A 17,645-nucleotide genomic window follows, 5' to 3' on the forward strand; every position below is an offset into this window, starting at 1 on the left:
AGAAGCAGGAGAGCCTAGAGGGCTTTAAGGCCTGCCAGAGCGTTGGCAACGACAGAGCTCAAGGCTTGAGGGGGAGGCAGGAGGTGGGCCTGGGTACTGACTCTATCGTACCTTCCCCAGACTCATGCCAGTGGAGTCTGTGGGGGCCATGGAGCCCCTGCCAGGTGCCCTGCAGTGGGGGGTTCAGGCTACGCTGGAGAGAGGCAGAGGTCCCCCCCTGGAGGAGGCTGCCGGGGGCCATGGGCTCAGACAGAAAGCTGCAACAGAGGGCCCTGCCCAGGTAACTCCCATCCCCGCATCCAGAGGAGAGCCTGGGACAGGAACATCCGAGACCAAACCTGAGGGGAGAGTTGGCTCTGCCCCAGAGCCGTGCAGTGGAAGCGGGGGCCCAAGAGTGTCCCCAACACAGACTCCTATCATCTGGTCATCAGGCGAGAGCTGCGAGGCCCGAGACACTGTATTCACCCTGGACTGTGCCAACCAGTGCCCATGCAGCTGTGTCGACCTCTGGGACCGTGTTCAGTGTCTGCAGGGACCCTGCCGCCCAGGTAGCCAGCAGGCCCCACCACCTGGCTGGCAGCTCCAGGAAAGCCTGGGCCTCCCCCAGCTGCCTCCTGCCCCCAGAGAGTGTGTGATCTCGGGCAGGGGTGGGGGAAGTTCAGATTGCTGGGTCATGAGTGACGGGGCAGGAAAGCGGTCACTTTCAGCAGCCAGCTCTGAGTCCTGCAAGGAGTGAGGGTCACTCAGGGCCACTGTTCCATGTGGATGCTCAGGTGGCCATCAGGGTTACTGGGTGGTGCCCACACAGGCTGGAGCAGCCCCTTCCTGTGCATGGGCAGTGGGAGATACTGTGGAAACCAGGCTTTGGACTCGATCTGGTTGCTGGGGGAGGATCCATTGTGTGAGCCCTGCCCAAGCACCCAATCTCGTTCCACCTCTTTACCCACACCCCTAGGCTGCCGCTGTCCCCCTGGCCAGCTGGTCCAGGATGGGCGCTGTGTGCCGATCTCCTCTTGCCGCTGTGGCCTCCCCAGTGCCAATGCCTCTTGGGACCTGGCCCCGGCCCAGGTGGTGCAGCTGGACTGCCAAAACTGGCATGGCTGCAGCCACGCCGGGGCTAAGGGAGCTTTGGGTGGAGGCATGGGGCAGGTCAGCCTTCGTCAGCATTGTTGGGGAGTGAGGGTCCTGTTCACCCTGACTGGAGCCCTTTGTGCTTACCCCGTCCACAGCACCTGTGTCAATGGGTCCCTGGTGTGCCCACACCAGGAGTGTCCAGTCCTTGGGCCTTGGTCAGCCTGGAGCAGTTGCTCGGCCCCCTGTGGTGGGGGCACTATGGAGCGACATCGGAGCTGCGAGGGGGGTCCTGGGGTGGCACCATGCCAGGCCCAGGACACAGAGCAATGGCAGGAGTGTAACCTGCAGCCCTGCCCTGGTGAGTGCCCTGGGTGGCAGATGACTGACCCCCTCCATTGCTGCTGAGCCCAGGCCCTGCCCCAGCTGTTGGGGGTAGGTGTGGGGAGAGGAGGTCAGACCCGGGGCAGCTCCCTCCCCGGGAATGGAGATGCTGGGTCCCTCCCATCTCCCTACCTGTGTGCTCCCCACAGAGTGCCCCCCTGGCCAGGTGCTTAGCGCCTGTGCCACCTCATGCCCGCACCTCTGCTGGCATCTGCAGCCTGGTGCCATCTGTGTGCAGGAGCCCTGCCAGCCTGGCTGTGGCTGCCCTTGAGGGCAGGGGGGTACTGGGTGCTGTGTCCTGACTCCCTGTGGGGGAAGCCAGCAGGTGGGGAGGGAACAGGCAGTGGTCTGAGTGTCACTGAGCCTGCCCTGCTGCAGCTGCTTCACAATGGCACATGTGTGCCTCCCGCTGCCTGCCCTTGCACCCAGCATTCTCTGCCCTGGGGCCTCACCCTGACCCTGGAAGAGCAGGCCCAGGAGCTGCCCCCAGGGACTGTGCTCACCCGGAACTGCACCCGCTGGTGAGGGCCTGGCCCTGGGGTGGGGAGCAGGGATGAGGAAGGGTGGGGAGGAGGACATGGACATGGGAGGCATCTGAGTATGCTTCTGTCTTCCCAGTGTCTGCCACGGTGGAGCCTTCAGCTGCTCCCTCGTTGACTGTCAGGGTGAGATGTGGCTGTCCATGCCCTGCTGCACCTCCAAAGTCACGGCCCGGGACTGGCACTGAGGAGAGAAGGGCCCTGCTCACAGACTAGACAGAGCTTCAGGAAGCCCTCCCCTGTCTGTCCACACTGACCTCTCTCTAACTGGAGACCCAGCACCCCCTGCCTAGGGCTCCCTGGGCACTCAGTGTGGTCTGCCTCACTTGTTGGGGGCATTCCCTAGCACACAGTATACACAGAGCCAGGGCTGTGATCCCAGGAAGTGGAAGGTTCTTTCCCTGCCAGTGAGGAAACTGAGGTCTGGAGGGGTGAGCGGAAATGAGGGGCCTGGCCTGGCAGCCCCCGGGCAGGTAGCATTTGCCCTGTGCAGTGCAGTGTTACCCCCATCTGATCAAGACCAAGGGCCCACCCACCATGTTCCCAGCTCTGCCACACTGGGCTCTGCGAGTGCAGACATGCAGCACGGCCAGCCTCTGGGCAGACCACCCCCCAGAACAGGCAGAGACAGGGCACAGTCTCTAGGTCCTCTGACAGGCAGGTAGCACCCCAGAGGGTGAGACATCAGTGCTGAGAATAGAGAGGCCGGGTGGACAGGATTGGTCAGGGAGGCTTTTCTGAAGGAGGTGAGACCTGGCCTGGGTCCAGCTAGTGTTTGGGTGGGTGGATAAGAAAGATCAGGAGGTGTGGTTGGAGGCTGCTGCGGCTGAGAAGGCAGGACGGGGACATGCGGGTGCTCAGCTTGGGAGGGGCGGAATCGAGGCTGGATCCAGGGCTGACCGGAAAGCTGGGTTGGATGGTCTTCCCTGGCAGAGTGCCCCCCTGGGGAAATGTGGCAGCAGGTGGCCCCGGGGGAGCTGGGGCTCTGTGAGCAGACGTGCCAGGAGATGAACGCCACAGAGACCCGGAGTAACTGCAGTTCAGCTCGAGCCTCAGGCTGCGTGTGCCAGCCTGGGCACTTCCGCAGCCAGGCAGGCCCCTGCGTCCCCGAAGACCACTGCGAGTGCTGGCACCTCGGGCATCCCCACCTGGTGAGGCACCGAACCCCCTCTGCTACCACCCACCCATTCCTGACCCCAAGCCTCCCCATCTGTCTGTAACTCCACTGGCTCCTCCTCCTACTCCAGGCCCTGCAGCAGCCGGCAGGGCTCCGCTCTCCCCCTGGGACAGTCTCTAGCCCCAACAGTTCATCTTCCTCCTGGGTCTCTTGTTGCCTGACTCCATCCAAGCCCATTGCCCCAGCTAGGCACTCACAGGCTGGGCTTGGGGATCAGGGATACTACTATAGAAAAGTCTACAAGTTGGAGCCGGGCACAGTGGCTCATGCCTGTAATCCCAGCACTTTGGGAGGCCGAGGTAGGCAGATCATGAGGTCGAGATCAAGACCATTCTGGCCAACATGGTGAAACCCCATCTCTACTAAAAATACAAACATTAGCTGAGATTGGTGGTGCGCGCCTGTAGTCCCAGCTACTCAGGAGGCTGAGGCAGGAGAATCACTTGAACTGGGGAGGTGGAGGAGGTTGCAGTGAGCTGAGATTGCGCCACTGCACTCCAGCCTGGCGATAGAGTGAGACTCCGTCTCAAAAAACAAAACGAAACAAAACAAAACAAATCTACAAGTTGGGAGAGACCAAGAGGAGGCTCTCCCCTACTCTCCCCAGCCTGGATCTGAATGGCAGGAGGCCTGTGAGAGCTGCCTCTGCCTCAGTGGGAGGCCTGTCTGCACCCAGCGCTGCTCCCCACTCACCTGTGCTCAGGTACTCCCTGCATCCCTGCTACTCTCTGGGGTGGTTCCCCCTCACCTGTGCTCAGGTACCCCCTGCAGCCCTACTACCCTCCCTGGTTCCTCAGGCTCCTTCCTGGGACCCTCCTCCGAGGTTGGTCTTAGGGTCTCTGAGGGGGGAGGGCGGGCCAGGCTCCAGGTGTCAAGACCACCTTGGGACTCTCTCCCTCTGCAGGGCGAGGAGATGGTGCTGGAGCCAGGGAGCTGCTGTCCCTCTTGCCGCAGGGAGGCTCCGGGTATGGAGGGAACCTGGCTGCATTGTTGGGTGCCTCTCCCTGGTCTAGACCCTTCTCCCCTGCCGCCCCACACCTGGCCTTTTCAGCCTGGCAGGTGCCTGCCTCCCCCAGGCCGACTCACCATGGGGATTTGAGGAGTGAAGACCCCAGCACATATCATAGCACCTGGCCACCTCGCCCCACACGCTCCCCTCAGACCCAGGCACTGCCCCTCTTCCCACAGTCCCTCAGTCCCCTCCACCTCCTGTGTCCCCTCCACAGTCCCTCAGTCCCCTCCACCTCCTGTGTCCCCTCCACAGTCCCCTCCTCTGTCCCCCCTCAGTCCCCTCCTCCTCCTGTGCCCTCCCCCACAGTCCCCTCAGTGACCTCCTCCTGTGTCCCCCCCACAGTCCCCTCAGTCACCTCCACCTCCTGTATCCTCCCCCACAGTCCCCTCAGTCCCCTCCTCCTCCTCCTGTGCCTCCCCCCACAGTCCCCTCTGTCACCTCCTCCTCCTCCTGTGCCCTCCCCCACAGTCCCCTCAGTTCCCGCCTCCTGTGTCCCCTCCACAGTCCCCTCAGTCACCTCCTCCTCCTCCTGTGCCTCCCCCCACAGTGCCCTCTGTCACCTCCTCCTCCTCCTGTGCCTCCCCCCACAGTCCCCTCTGTCACCTCTTTCTCCTGTACCTCCCCCCCCAACAGTCCCCTCGGTCACCTCTGCCTCCTGTGCCCCACCCCACCTCCTGCCACTCAATGCCCTTCCCCACAGAAGAGCAGTCGCCCTCCTGCCAGCTCCTCACGGAGCTTCGAAACTTCACCAAAGGGACCTGCTACCTGGACCAGGTAGAAGTGAGCTACTGCAGTGGGTACTGCCCATCCAGCACCCACGTCATGCCAGAGGTGAGCCAGGGACCTGCTGTACAGGCCAGGGGAATCACGTTGGCCAGTGGCCACCGAGGGCTGCCCTGAGCCTGGGACCTGGGCAGAGCCAGAGGCCATGAGGCACAAGGTGCTTCTCATGGAGATAGCAGTGGAGTCGGGGAGGCAGATGGTCAGAGCTTTCCCCAAGGCAGTGGTGTGCACCTGCGGGTTGGCCCAGAGGTTTCACTGGGTGCCTGACCCCCTCCCACAGAGGTCTTCTGTGGCCCCACACCATTCCCAGAGTGTGCCCACTGTGCCCCTCAAGGCAATGAGCCAGGAGCCCAGCAAAGAAAGGCATGGAGGAGCTAAGCTAGCCTCTGACATCAGAACCATCACACGGTGCATGAGAGCTCTGCCGGAATGCACTTGCTACAGATAGGATCACCGCACACATTTCCCACAAGCTGTCCAAGCCAGGCTGGCTCTGAGTGTTGGGCAGGTGGCTCCACTCTGCGTTTGCCCTCTGTGGACCCAGAAGCCCCTAATCCTTAGGATCTTCCAAGGGGCTCTGTGCCCACCCTGACTCCCCTCAGCCTGAGCCTGATGAGCTGTGACCTGAGCTGCCTCCTGCCAGGGTCCTCTCTCCAGCTTCACTCACGCTACTCCCGCCTGCCCCTGGGCCCACCTCCCAGCACTCTGCGGCCATCCCTTCTGCCTTAGCCCACCTGGTTTATCTCATCCTGGAAGACAAAGATACTTTCCTACCTGGTCCCCAAAGACACAGCCCCTCAACTCTCGGCCGCTCTACGGCTCCCCCAGGCGCGCCCTGGACCTCCTGGAAATACTTTCCCAAATCACTTTCGTAATTTTTTTTTCACACTTTTAGAATTTTTAAAACATAGAGAAAAGAGAGAAAGTAATTAAGAGATGCTTTTTTTTTTTTCCTGAGGAAAGAAATTGATAGTGGGATAGAAATTGGAGGGAAATTTTTTCGCTGAATAACCTTTTGCAGTTTTTGAACCTGGCATTGTATGAATGTACTACCCATTTCAAAGTAAAATTATAAATAGAATTATACATAAAATTAAATGATATGCCCATCGGACTCTGATAGAGGTGCTTTAACCACAGTGCACAGGGATCTGCTTTGGAGTGAGAACTCACTTTGCACTTGGGATCAGAACTATGCAGTTAGAACTGACTTATTTGTAGTTTCATATATTATAAGTCTGTCTGTCCAACTAGACTCTAAGCCCCTCGCAGTAGAAGTATGTCCTTCCCCCTGCAGCCAGGAGGCACTGATGGGAACATTAAAAGTATTCGTTTAACCTGTAGGTTGTTGGACATTCAGACAGTGGGAGTGAAGGAGGTGGGCTTCTTGCAAAAGGGGCGTGGCAGTGGCCCAGCCCCCCTGCTCAGTGGAGAGGGTGGGATCTGGCCCTCCCACCATCCCACCCCGCCTAAGATGGGAAAGGCCAAGGGAGGGGAGGAAACTCCATTTGGCCCTAGTTCACCCACTCCCTCTCGCCCAGGAGCCATACCTGCAGAGCCAGTGTGACTGCTGCAGCTACCGTCTAGACCCGGAGAGCCCTGTGCGGATCCTGAACCTGCGCTGTCTGGGTGGCCACACAGAGCCCGTGGTGCTGCCAGTCATCCACAGCTGCCAGTGCAGCTCCTGCCAGGGTGGGTCTGGGCAGGGAGGGGATGGGGCAGGAGCCCGGGCAAGGACCCAGTATTGTGACCCAGACCCAGGAACACACGGGTAGCTCCTCACTCCATCCTTCTTCCTTGAGTCCTTCCAGTCCACGTTTTTCCTTCTTCTCAGTGTTCTTGTTAATTTCGTCTCCCATCATGCATAAGCATGGGTGTCTGGAGTAATTGCACCTAGTTCAAACCCCAGCTCATCTGTTTCCTTTGTTTCCTTGCTCAGCCTCCCTGACATAATCTTTTTTTTTTTTTTTTTTTTTTTTTGCGATGAGGTTCACTCTGTCACCCAGGCTGGAGTGCAGTGGTGTGATCTCTGCTCACTGCAGCCTGGAACTCCTGGGCTCAAGTGATCCTTCCGCCTCAGCCTCCCGAGTAGCTGGGACCACAGGTTACAGGTGTGAGCCACCATGCCTGGCTAATTTTTCTTTTTCTTTTTCTTTTTCTTTTTTCTTTTTTTTTTTTTTTTGTAGGGATGGGGTTTCACCATGTTGCCCAGGCTGATCTTGAACTCCTGGGCTCGAGTGATCCACCTGCCTCGGCCTCCCAAAGTGCTGGGGTTACAGGCAGGAGCCACTGCACCCAGCCCCCTGACCTCATCTTTTAAGCAAGGCTGACATTGCTGTGCAGGCTTGTTGGGTGGACTTGGTGAGGGCACACATGTGAAGTGGCTGGCAGGTGCCTAGTTCTGTTAAGTACCTGCCATATGATAACCTGAGGTCCCACTGTGTGGCAGATGAAGGGGAAACAGAGGTGGAAGGCACCCGTGCCGCCTGGGTGGAGCACAGTGGAAGGCCTGGTGTTGGCTCTGGGCGTCCTCCTGGCACCAGCCTGACCACTCTGCCTCTCTTACTAACCCATCTCTCCTGTCTCCTAGGAGGTGACTTCTCAAAGCGCTAACAGGCTCCGCTGGGTGAGTCCACAGCCATCCCTCTTGTGATTGTGGGACTCAGCGGCACTGACCACGTCCTTCCACGCTCTCCCACCTGCCCCCAACTGGGGGTCCATGACTTGGCATTAGCATGTTCCAAATAAAGTGACACTGGCAACAAGTCCCTGTGCAGCATCTCCATCCTGGGGCTCAGAGGGAAGAGGGAGGGTGGGCCTGAGTCCTGGCCTGGACCCATGTGAGGACTTTGTCTCCTGGAGACCTCTGCACATCTGCTATGGACTCAAGATGGCATTCCCCTTGATTGGTGAACCTGGACAAGTCATTCCCATATCTGAGCCTCAGTTCCATCTGTAGCTGGACAGGGTTGAATGGAGCCTGAAGACCTCCCGTATTAGACGCCGCTAGTGTCCCAGGTCATATTCCTCCACTACGTGTGGGCTGATGTCTGCTTCTCTCTCTCCTTTTTATAACCTCCTTTTTTACAACACTGCTCTGCCCACCTCCCAATTGCTTTCCTTGTTTTATTCAACCCAAAGTCCTATCCTACCCTGTGAAGCCAGAGATAGCTAGCTAGAAGCACACTATTGAGATAAGTAATGGGGACAAAAATCAAAAGAGGCCCACTGTGCTGCAAAAGACTAGCTCATCCTGTTCCACGTCCCCATGGTCTCCATTCCTCCTCAGGAGACCAAGCCTCCCCATTTGTCCCTCAACATCACCACCTCTCATGCCATCCTCTCGTAAATCCCACAGTCTCACCCGATCCACCACACCACCTCTCCCTCCCAGATACACACTGGGGCCTCTGAGACTCCACATCTGTCTTCAGTAGACTCTGCTCCATCGTCCCCATCTCCAAAGGCTTCTTCCACCATCATGTCATGACTGACACTAGCTCGCCCATCCCTTGAAGCCTTCACTTCACCTGGAAGCTGAGACTTCATCCCACCTCCAGGCCAGGAAAAGAGATCCTTGTCTTCTGTGACGTTCATGTTTATTGTTTCTGGTGGGCCAGTTCTCCCTGTTCCTCCTGCAAAGAGCCCTCTTCCCGGGTTGTCTGAGCCACTCTGTAGTGACACCACCCTCCCTGACTCCCATCTGCCACCCTGGTCACTCCCTATCATCCACAGAAGAATTTAACTCATGGCCCAGCATTCCTTTCCACCCATTTTCAGTGTCCATGTGGATACTCCACTCAAAATTCTGGCCTCACATTCTTTGCCTGCTCACCTACAATGACCTTCTTCACTCTGTCTTGGGAATCCACTCCTACGACTAGACCATTTTCAAAACCTCACAAATATTTACTTACCAATCGTAAACTCTCATCCCTCCAGCTGACTTGCTCTAGTACTCCACTGCTATAATTTATGGCTGCTTTTGTGATTTCAATTTCATTGACCCACCACTTTCTCACTTTTTTATTAGTCTCCTATCTTCCCTCGTGACACAGCTTAGGTTCATGGTCTATACAGTGATTCTCAACACCAACTGCATGTGAGAAGCACATGACATGAGGAGCTCTTAAAAAATATCAATGCCAGCTGGGCATGGTGGCTCACACCTATAATCCCAGCACTTTGGGAGGCGGGTGGATCACTTGAGCCTGGAAGTTTGAGATCAGCCTGGGCAACATAGTGAGAAGCCATTTCTACAAAAAGTAGAAAAACAGCCAGGTGTGATGGCACACTCCTGTAGTCCTAGCTACTCGGAAGGGTGAGGTGGGAGGATCCCTTAAGCCCAGGAGGTCAAGACTGCAGTGAGCCAAGATCACGCAACTGCCCTCCAGTCTGGGTGACAGAGTGAGACCCTGTCTCTTAAAAAACAAACAAACAAACAAAAACAAAAAAATTAAACAAATTTAAAAAATCAGTGCCCATGCCCCATCCTAGGCCTATTGAATCAGGGTGTTTGAAAGGTCCATGGGTGATTCCAATGTGCAGCTGGAACTGAGAATCACTTTCCTACCATTATAATTACTCCAGTGCAAGTACTGTTCATTCCCTTGCTTTTCTGTGCCTCCTTCATACCTACCTGGCAATACTCCAAGCCAGGATGAAGCCAAATATCTACCCAACTTTCTGCTTATAAACAGAATTTCGCAGCTAGGCTTTTTTTAAACTGAAATTTGTGATCACAAACTTCAAATTGGCCTTTAATTCAAGGTTTGAGGTAAGCTCTATTTCCCATTCTCCAAGATGACTTGGTATACCTTCTATTCCCCACTTCATTTTCATGAGATGATCTTGCCTCAGAGACATCATCAGATGGAAATTCCCTCAGTAAATCTACAAACAAATGTACATCTACTCCATCTTCTTCTTCCCTCCTGGCATAATCAAAAGCGTTGCTATCCCGGCCAGACACGGTGGTTCAGGCTTGTAATCCCAGCACTTTGGGAGGCCAATGCAGGTGAATCACTCGAGGTCAGGAGTTCGAGACCAGCCTGGCCAACACGGTGAAATCCTGCCTCTACCAAAAATACAAAAATTAGCAGGGTGTGGTGGTGCACGCCTGTAGTCCCAGCTACTCAGGAGGCTGACGCAGGGGAATTGTTTGAACCTGGGAGGTGGAGGTTGCAGTGAGCCAAGATTGTACCACTGCACTCCAGCCTGGGTGACAGAGCAAGACTCCATCCCAAAAAAAAAAAAAAAAAAAAAAAAAAAAAAAAAAAAGTGTTCCTATCCCTAGGAAGGGCCCTTGATACCCTGTTCCTAGACCCTCCTGATTTCTCAAGGACTTGGGTCCTTGCACTGTCCCCCTTTGAATCATCAGTTTCCTTCCTATCAACACAGAAACAAGATCTTGTGTCTCATATCTTAGTCCTACTGCTTTGATTCCCCATTTCCCCCTAGATACTGCTCCATTTTTCTTGGAAAGATGGAAAACCTTTTATGGAAAAATGTGTCAAAAGAATGATTTACCCTAGCTGTCCTCCAGTTTTTTAACCCCCAAAAGAGAATCTGTTATAAAGACATGGATAACTCATGGGCAGAAATATAGCTCTTCAAGGTAGTGATATAGCCGAGGTGGTGAGTGGCAGGCCACTTGGAATCCACAGAGTCCTCACTCTCTGCCTTCTCCTCCACATTTCTTGTGTCTCATTCTTTTTTTCAGTAATGCAGACTCCCCTACACTCCTCAAACAGAATTTAGGTCTATTCAACCTTGGCCAGGAGAGCAGAGCTGGATAATGGAAAACGCTTACTTGGAGCCTGTGTAACATGGTGAAACCCTGTCTCTACTAAAAATACAAAAAAATTAGTTGGCCATTGTCTTAATCTGTATGTGCTTCTGTAACAAAATCCCTAGAACTAGGTAATTTATAAATTATGGATACTTATTTCTCATGATTCTGGAGGCTGGGAAATCCAAGACCAAAGCACCAGCAGTGTCTGTGTCTGGTGAGAGCCTGGTCTCTGCTTCCAGGAGGGCACCTTGTTGCTCTGTCCTCACATGGCAGAAGGCAGGGGGCCGAAGGGCAAAGGGCCTAGCTAGTTCCCCCAGCACGCATGTGGTCACTAACACCTTCATGAAGGCACATCCCTGCCCTGGCCCCCTGAAAGTTTTTTTTTTTTTTTTTTTTTTTTTTTTTTTTTTTTTGAGACATGGTCTTCCTCTGTCACCCAGGCTGGAGTGCAGAAGCGCCATCCCGGCTTACTGCAGCCTCGACCACCCAGGCTCAAGTGATCCTTCTACCTCACAAAATTATTTTATTTTATTTTTATAGAGATGGGATCTCTCACTATGTTGCACAGGCTGGTCTCAAACTACTGGGCTCAAGTGATCCTCCTGTCTCAGCCTCCCAAAGAGTTGGTATTAGAGGTGTGAGCCACCACACTCAGACAAAACTTCTTATAAGGACACTAATCCCACCATAAGGGCCTGACCCTCACGACTTCATGTAAACCTCCCAAACGCCCCATCTCCTGGGAGGGGAACACTGGTCAGTCCATTGCACCTCCTTTACCTGGCAGACCCTACCTCTTGATTTAATTCTGTTCAGGCATCACTTCCTCAGGAAGTCCTTGACTAAGCACCTCATATCCCCCACCGCTTCACTCTAAGGTGACAACGCGGGCTTTAATTCATGTTTTGTGCTTACCTCTTTCATGGCCCTTGTCTCTGTTTTGTAATTATCTGTTTCTGGTCTGATTCCCTAATAGATCGTGAGTTCCTTGAAGGCAAGGCCTTTGTCTCATTCAACTGTGTTCTCCCAAACCCTAGAACACGGCCTGACCCATGGTAGGCAACCAATGATACTTTCTGAGTGAATAGAACAAAAAGTATTGCCCTCCTTAATAAAAGAAAACCTAGAACTTCAAGCCTGACATTGGCCTTCGCGTAGCCCAGTCAGAGCACTTTGCCCTTGCTGCAGAGGACTAAAGGACGCCCCGCCGCCGTTGCCTAGTAACTATCGCCGGAGGGAGGTGGAGAGGGCTGCAAGCGCGCCGCCGGCGTCCAATCAGGACCTGCATTCCGGGAGCCAATAGCAGCTTCGAGAGCCGCTCACCTACAGCGGACTACACTTCCCGTCACGCCCCGCCGCCTGGGGCTGGGCAGTGGCCGTAAAGCTGTTCGCTCGGTACGGCGCGAGTCCCAGCTCAGCTCCTATCCTAGGTCCACCGGCGCTACCGCCCCCCGACGTGAGAGAGCGAAGTTCTTGGGCCGCGTTCCCTCCCTGCCTGGGTGCCCTCCCCCTCCGGGAGCCTGGGTCCCCGGGGCGGTCGCGGCGGCTGCATCCTCAGGCCAGGCCGCGGGGGGAGGGGGCGGCACGGGCCTCCGAAAGCGGGGCCATGGAGCCCAGAGAGTCGGGGAAGGTAGGACTGGAAGGCCCGGGGGCCGCCCGCTCCCTCCCGAGGATCCCTGAGCCGGGCTCGGGCGAGGCGGGGCGGCTCGGGCGGAGGCCCCGCAGATGAGCCAGGCTTGCAGGGAAGGACTCGCCGGCCCGCCTTCTCTTCCCGCACTTCGGCGCCCGACCCCGGGAGGGTGGCGGAGAGGAGCGGACGCTCCCGTTCGGTGTCCGCGCATCCTCCCCGAGCTGGCGAGCGGCCGCTGGGTCGATGCTGGGTTGGGTGACCCCCGAGTGGAGTGATGCGAAGGTGCTTCCTGTTTCCCCCACCACCTTCCGCGTTTTGAAGAGGCCCGGCTAAGGCTTGGAGTCTGGATCGGACACCAGTGGGAGCTGCAGGGTGGGACGCTTGAGGGCTTGGCCCTGCCTAGATCCTTCTTCCCAATAAAGGGCTGAAAAGAGAGGGCATCTGGCATGCTTTTTGCCACTTCTGTTTCTAGGTTATGTACTTCATGGAATATCTGGGCATTGCTTAGAAACCTGTGTCATAAATTGGCTTTGGGCAAGAGGCTTTGAGTTGGAAGAAAAGGTGGAAAGTGCTTGGGGGCGGAGTTCGGGGATTTGACGGGATTGCCAGCGCTTCCAGGCCGTGTCATCCAAGACCAGTGTAGTTGTGGGCACATTCGCTTGGAGACAGTGGCAGCCTCTTGGGACTAACATCTTTCTGGATGTTGTTTGCTGCCAGTTCTCGAGTATTGTTTCTTATTTGGCACAGAGGAGAACTCTCTCAACAAACGTTTTCGACTGTTTATTGAGTCCCTTAAAAAATTGTCCATTTAATAAACATTTGTGATCTGTGATTTGCATTGAACGAGATGCTGGAAGTATGAGGATAAATAGGAAATGATCACCTTTCTCAAGGAGCTCTCCTGCAGTTTTCACTTCAATAACTTGGACACGCCTGGAAGGGTTGTCCCACACGAAAAGAGAGAAAAGGATAATGAGGTTCTTTTGATGCTGTAGTTTTTCCTGGGAAGACTAGGAAGGACTCTGAATTTCAAAAGAGGTGATTTCTCGCATGAGCATCTCTTCCATCCTCCCTCCCTCCACAAGCTACAGTGATGCATGTTCCAGACACGGCACCTACAGAGTACACGGTCCAAGACAATAAAGCTCAACAAAACCCAAGGAAAGATGGAGCTTATGGCCTTTACGCTTTAGAAATATCCCGATTGGTTTAGATTTAACCTGAATTTGAATAAAGAGGAGCAAAATGTAGAGGGAAGAAGGATTATAAAATATTGGGATTGATATTGGAATCAGTGATTTGAAGTTGATTTCCAAGCTATTCTGTTTAGTCAGAGGCTTTCTTAGCCTTTAATGGGAGAAGAGAAATACGGTCATGCGCTGTATAACAAGGTTTCCATCAACACCGCTCTCACGTACAATCCCCTGAGACTACAGTGGGGCTGAGAAATTCCTATCACCTGGTGACATCTTCATGATCCCGACCCTGTGTAGGCTTAGGCTAATGTGTGTGTTTGTGTCTTAGTTTTTAACAAAGCTTAAAAAGTAAAAAAAAAAAAAAAAAAAAAAAAAAAAATTTAAATAGAAAACCTCGTAGAATTAGAATATAAAGAAAAATACTTTTTGTTGATGGAATGGTTTGCTAGAAAATAAAAATACAGAAACATTTAAAGAAAAATATTGTACAGATGTACAATGTGTGTTAAGCTAAGTGTTATTACAAAAGAGTCAAAAGTTTGAAAAATTTAAGTTTATAAGGTAAAACAATTACAATAAGCTAGGGTTAATTTATTATTGAAGAAATAAAAATTTTTAACAAATTCAGTGTAGCCTTAGTGTGCAGTGTTTAGAAAGTCTACAGAAGTGTTCAGTCATGTCCTAGGCCCTCACATTTCTCTCACCACTCGCTCACTCACCCACCCACCCAGAGCAACTTCCAGTCCTGCAAGCTCCATTCATGGTAAGTGCCCAATACAGATGTACTTTTTTTTTTTGTCTTTTCTACCATATTTTTACTGTACCTTTTCTATGTTTAGATACGCAAATACTTACCATGTGTTACAGTTGCCTACAGTTTTCAGTACAGTAACTTACTGTGCAGGATTGTAGCCTAGGGGGCAAAAGGCTACACCATATAGCTTAGATGTGTAGTAGGCTGTACCATGTAGTTGTATATAAGTACACTCTGTGATGTTCCACGATGACAGAACTGCCTAAGGACACATTGGCTAGAACTTATCCCTGTTGTTACGCAACGCATGACTGTACGAATATTTTGGGAGGTAGAGGAGAAACCTGATTCCGTGTCCTGTCCAACCACTAAGTGAAACATCAGAGACTGGAAATTTCACCCTTGATGATAATCTTGATTTTAGGGCATCTCAGAAAGGTGCTTGCCCTTCCCAAATATAGTTGTTTTCTAATATGGGAAATGAGAACTTCATGCAAGAATGAAATAAAGTAATTACAAAACCAACTGGCCGTGTAAGATGTGTTGCAAATGAGTGACAAGGAACAGCGGTGCTGTTCTACAACTCCACTCCGAACAGCATTCTTATGGCTCAGAACTGGGAGACTACCTCGTGAGATAGTGGTTTGGTCTATTACTAGACCCTTCCTTAGGTGCTGTTTTGTGGTCTTTATTAACTAAGAGCCATCTTGGGCCATTGGATTGATATCCCACATTGAATGTAGGACCTCTTGCCTGTCATTGACAGAATAATGGATAAGGGTCAGACTTTTCCCCATCATGTTCCATCCCATGATCCTGTTTTATTTTCTTCCCAACCCTTATCACTAAACAAAATTCTCATGTTTATTTATTTATTTACATATTGGTTGACTTGACTCTTACCTCCCCAGCTAGAACAGTGGAGCAGTTCCTGGCATTTAATAGGGTCTCAGGAAGGAATGCTCATAAAACAGCATCACTACAGGAGCCCTTTTGCTGCAAGGTGTGGGTGCTCTGAAGCACTGCAGCCCGCCACCTCATGTGCCTCCTAGGAGACTGTGCTGTTGTTGCCCCCGAAGAGAAGTCTATACGTGTACTTGTTGCTGTATGTATTTGTTGCCTCAACGTTTCTGTTTCCTGGCCCTCTCTATCTTTCCTGTACAAGTGACTGATACTCCTTTCTCACTTTTTTCTGAACATGGTTCTATTATTGCACCTGTATCTTAGTTGTCTGCCACCTCCTGATAGATTTTAATCTCATATCTTTGAATTACCATGCATCAAGCACATAGAAACACTTAAGTAATAAATGTGTGTTGAATGAAAAAATGAATTAAATGCCTATAAAATACTTTCTATATAACATGGTTGTGGGGAGAAGGGTGGTGTTGATGAAGGAAGTTATAAAATCAACCAAGCAGCATAGATTTCCTTAACACTGGACTCTAGGGGGGATATAAAGCCTTCCTTGCTCAGGAGAAGGATAAATGCTTGGGCCAGGTGGTTAGGAAATCCTTCCTGAAAGAGAACGTGAATTGCAACTTTATGTGTGGGTGGATTCTAAGTCGGTGGGAGGAAGTGGGCAGTCAGGATCTAAAGATTGGGAGTGTAGAGAGAGGAATGGTGCGAGATAGGCTGGGTGATTGCAATGATATGAATCTGGCTGGAGGAGACATTCCAAGTGAAGCGATGCACAGAGCTGTAGTTAGAAAGTGGGTTAGATTCAGACTGAGGGGGCTTTGGTGCTAGACTGAGAATTCAGACAGCTTTACCCTGTAGAGAGTGACTGGGAACCGCTAAAATAGAACATCGAGAGATACTCTTTGCATTTCACACAGATGAGGAACTCCTCTTATTCACGCAGATTTGTGTTTTCTTTACATTGCAGTCACCTGGAATCAGAAGGCTCTTGCTATAATATTGCTTAAGAGAGATGCCAGGTGTTAGTGTTATCACTCTTGCTGGGAAGACACTATTATCCAAATGGACAGTCCTAGCCATGCTCTTCCTCAGGTGGAGCTAACGTGATGGGGGTCCTTGGCCCTTATTATGCTCACCTGTGCATGCCCGGGAAGGATGGGCATGAAGAGCGATCCCGGCTGTCCTGAATCACAAGTGTTTTAACCTGCCCCAATCTGGACAGGCTGCCCTCCAGTCCTGGGATACAGCAGTCATCCTGAATCTGCCTTCAGCCTAATCTTGGGGTTGTCTTCAATGCTTCCCCACATTGGCTGTCCCTAGGTTGTTCTCATGGAGACTCCTGTTTGACCGCTTTCTTTTAGTGGAGGCTGTCTTCCAGTCGGCCTTGAGAAATATTTCATTTTGCTTTGGAAGACACTGTAGAGCAAACAGTTATTTAAATGTACACATTTGGCAGTACAATTCTATTTTTGTTTTTAAAACTTCATACATATTCATAGACTAAAGACTGGGAGGTTATATAGCAAATGTTAACAGGTTCTCAAGAAAGAAGGGTAATGAAAAGTAATTCTTTTTCAATAAAGGGAATATGGGTGATCTTAATACATTTTTTTCTGCTTATTTCTATTGTCCAAATTTTCTGCAGTCAACATAAGAAAAATCTTATAATAGTGACCAGTAAGAATGATCGATATCATTTTCCTCAAGAAATGTCTACTGTTGAGGTTAAAATCGATATTTCACCTATTTTAAATGGCATGCTGCTATTTCCCAATGTTATTTTTCTTTGGAGTGAGAAATTTGTTTTTTGTTGATAATTTGATTTATTTCTTTTTACAATTTGTTTAACTAGGTAATGTTTTCATGGCACAAAACTTAAAATGATGAACATTTCTACTTCTTTTTCTGTTGATTTCTTTTATAACACTTTGTTGCGTGGCTGCAGTACCTTACCTCTTTGATGGTATAGCTTGATGATAGTTTTTTTAAGTTTTTTTCTCCATGCCTCCCCTCCATTTTCTTAGCAACCCGCCCCCCCGCCCCCCCCGCAAACCCAACACCTCCCATCTATTTTGGTCTCTATAGTCCCTGTTAGATCCTTTCCCCAAGTGTCTGGTAGTCCAGTCTGCTGACATTTAGTGGTGGAAGACCAAAAATCTAATAGCTCTGTGCTTGTGAGAGGGAGGACGGGCTTATCAGCCGGAGCCTCACGTAAAGGAACCTGGGGAGGCATTTGTTGGGGACAGCCCTCCCCTAGTTCTTGTTCCATTGGGCTGCCAGCCCACCCTCCCATGCTGGAGGTTTCCTGTGCTGGAAGATGCCAAGCCTTTGAGGATGCAGAGTGTACCTTGGGCGGTTCTCCGCTTTGCCCACTGCCGGGTGAG

The 17,645-nt window shown here is 52.0% G+C and overlaps 2 protein-coding genes across 7 annotated transcripts in view; both read left to right on the top strand.

Moving 5' to 3' along the window:
* Nucleotides 1-7,731, top strand: part of LOC129485182 (SCO-spondin-like) — a 56,808-nt gene extending 49,077 nt beyond the window's left edge. The window contains 14 exon segments of the mRNA XM_055284465.2: nucleotides 121-209; nucleotides 211-280; nucleotides 432-548; nucleotides 956-1,094; nucleotides 1,230-1,432; nucleotides 1,605-1,750; nucleotides 1,834-1,976; nucleotides 2,074-2,120; nucleotides 2,928-3,145; nucleotides 3,779-3,874; nucleotides 4,076-4,136; nucleotides 4,884-5,014; nucleotides 6,508-6,658; nucleotides 7,557-7,731. Of these exon segments, the coding sequence (XP_055140440.1) occupies nucleotides 121-209; nucleotides 211-280; nucleotides 432-548; nucleotides 956-1,094; nucleotides 1,230-1,432; nucleotides 1,605-1,750; nucleotides 1,834-1,976; nucleotides 2,074-2,120; nucleotides 2,928-3,145; nucleotides 3,779-3,874; nucleotides 4,076-4,136; nucleotides 4,884-5,014; nucleotides 6,508-6,658; nucleotides 7,557-7,579 (1,634 nt within the window). The 3' untranslated portion in view covers nucleotides 7,580-7,731.
* A 4,406-nt stretch (nucleotides 7,732-12,137) lies between these two features.
* Nucleotides 12,138-17,645, top strand: part of ZNF862 (zinc finger protein 862) — a 29,089-nt gene continuing 23,581 nt past the window's right edge. For 2 of the 6 annotated variants that reach the window (XM_055284475.2, XM_063642338.1), the window contains exon 1: nucleotides 12,138-14,349. In XM_055284475.2, the coding sequence (XP_055140450.1) occupies nucleotides 14,347-14,349 (3 nt within the window). In that variant the 5' untranslated portion in view covers nucleotides 12,138-14,346. Of the gene's footprint in view, nucleotides 17,641-17,645 lie in introns of all 6 variants that reach the window. The other 4 variants (XM_063642336.1, XM_055284473.2, XM_063642337.1 and 1 more) reach the window with 4 other exon arrangements.

Source organism: Symphalangus syndactylus, chromosome 6, assembly GCF_028878055.3.
Source record: "Symphalangus syndactylus isolate Jambi chromosome 6, NHGRI_mSymSyn1-v2.1_pri, whole genome shotgun sequence".
Classification (NCBI taxonomy): Eukaryota; Metazoa; Chordata; class Mammalia; order Primates; family Hylobatidae; genus Symphalangus; species Symphalangus syndactylus.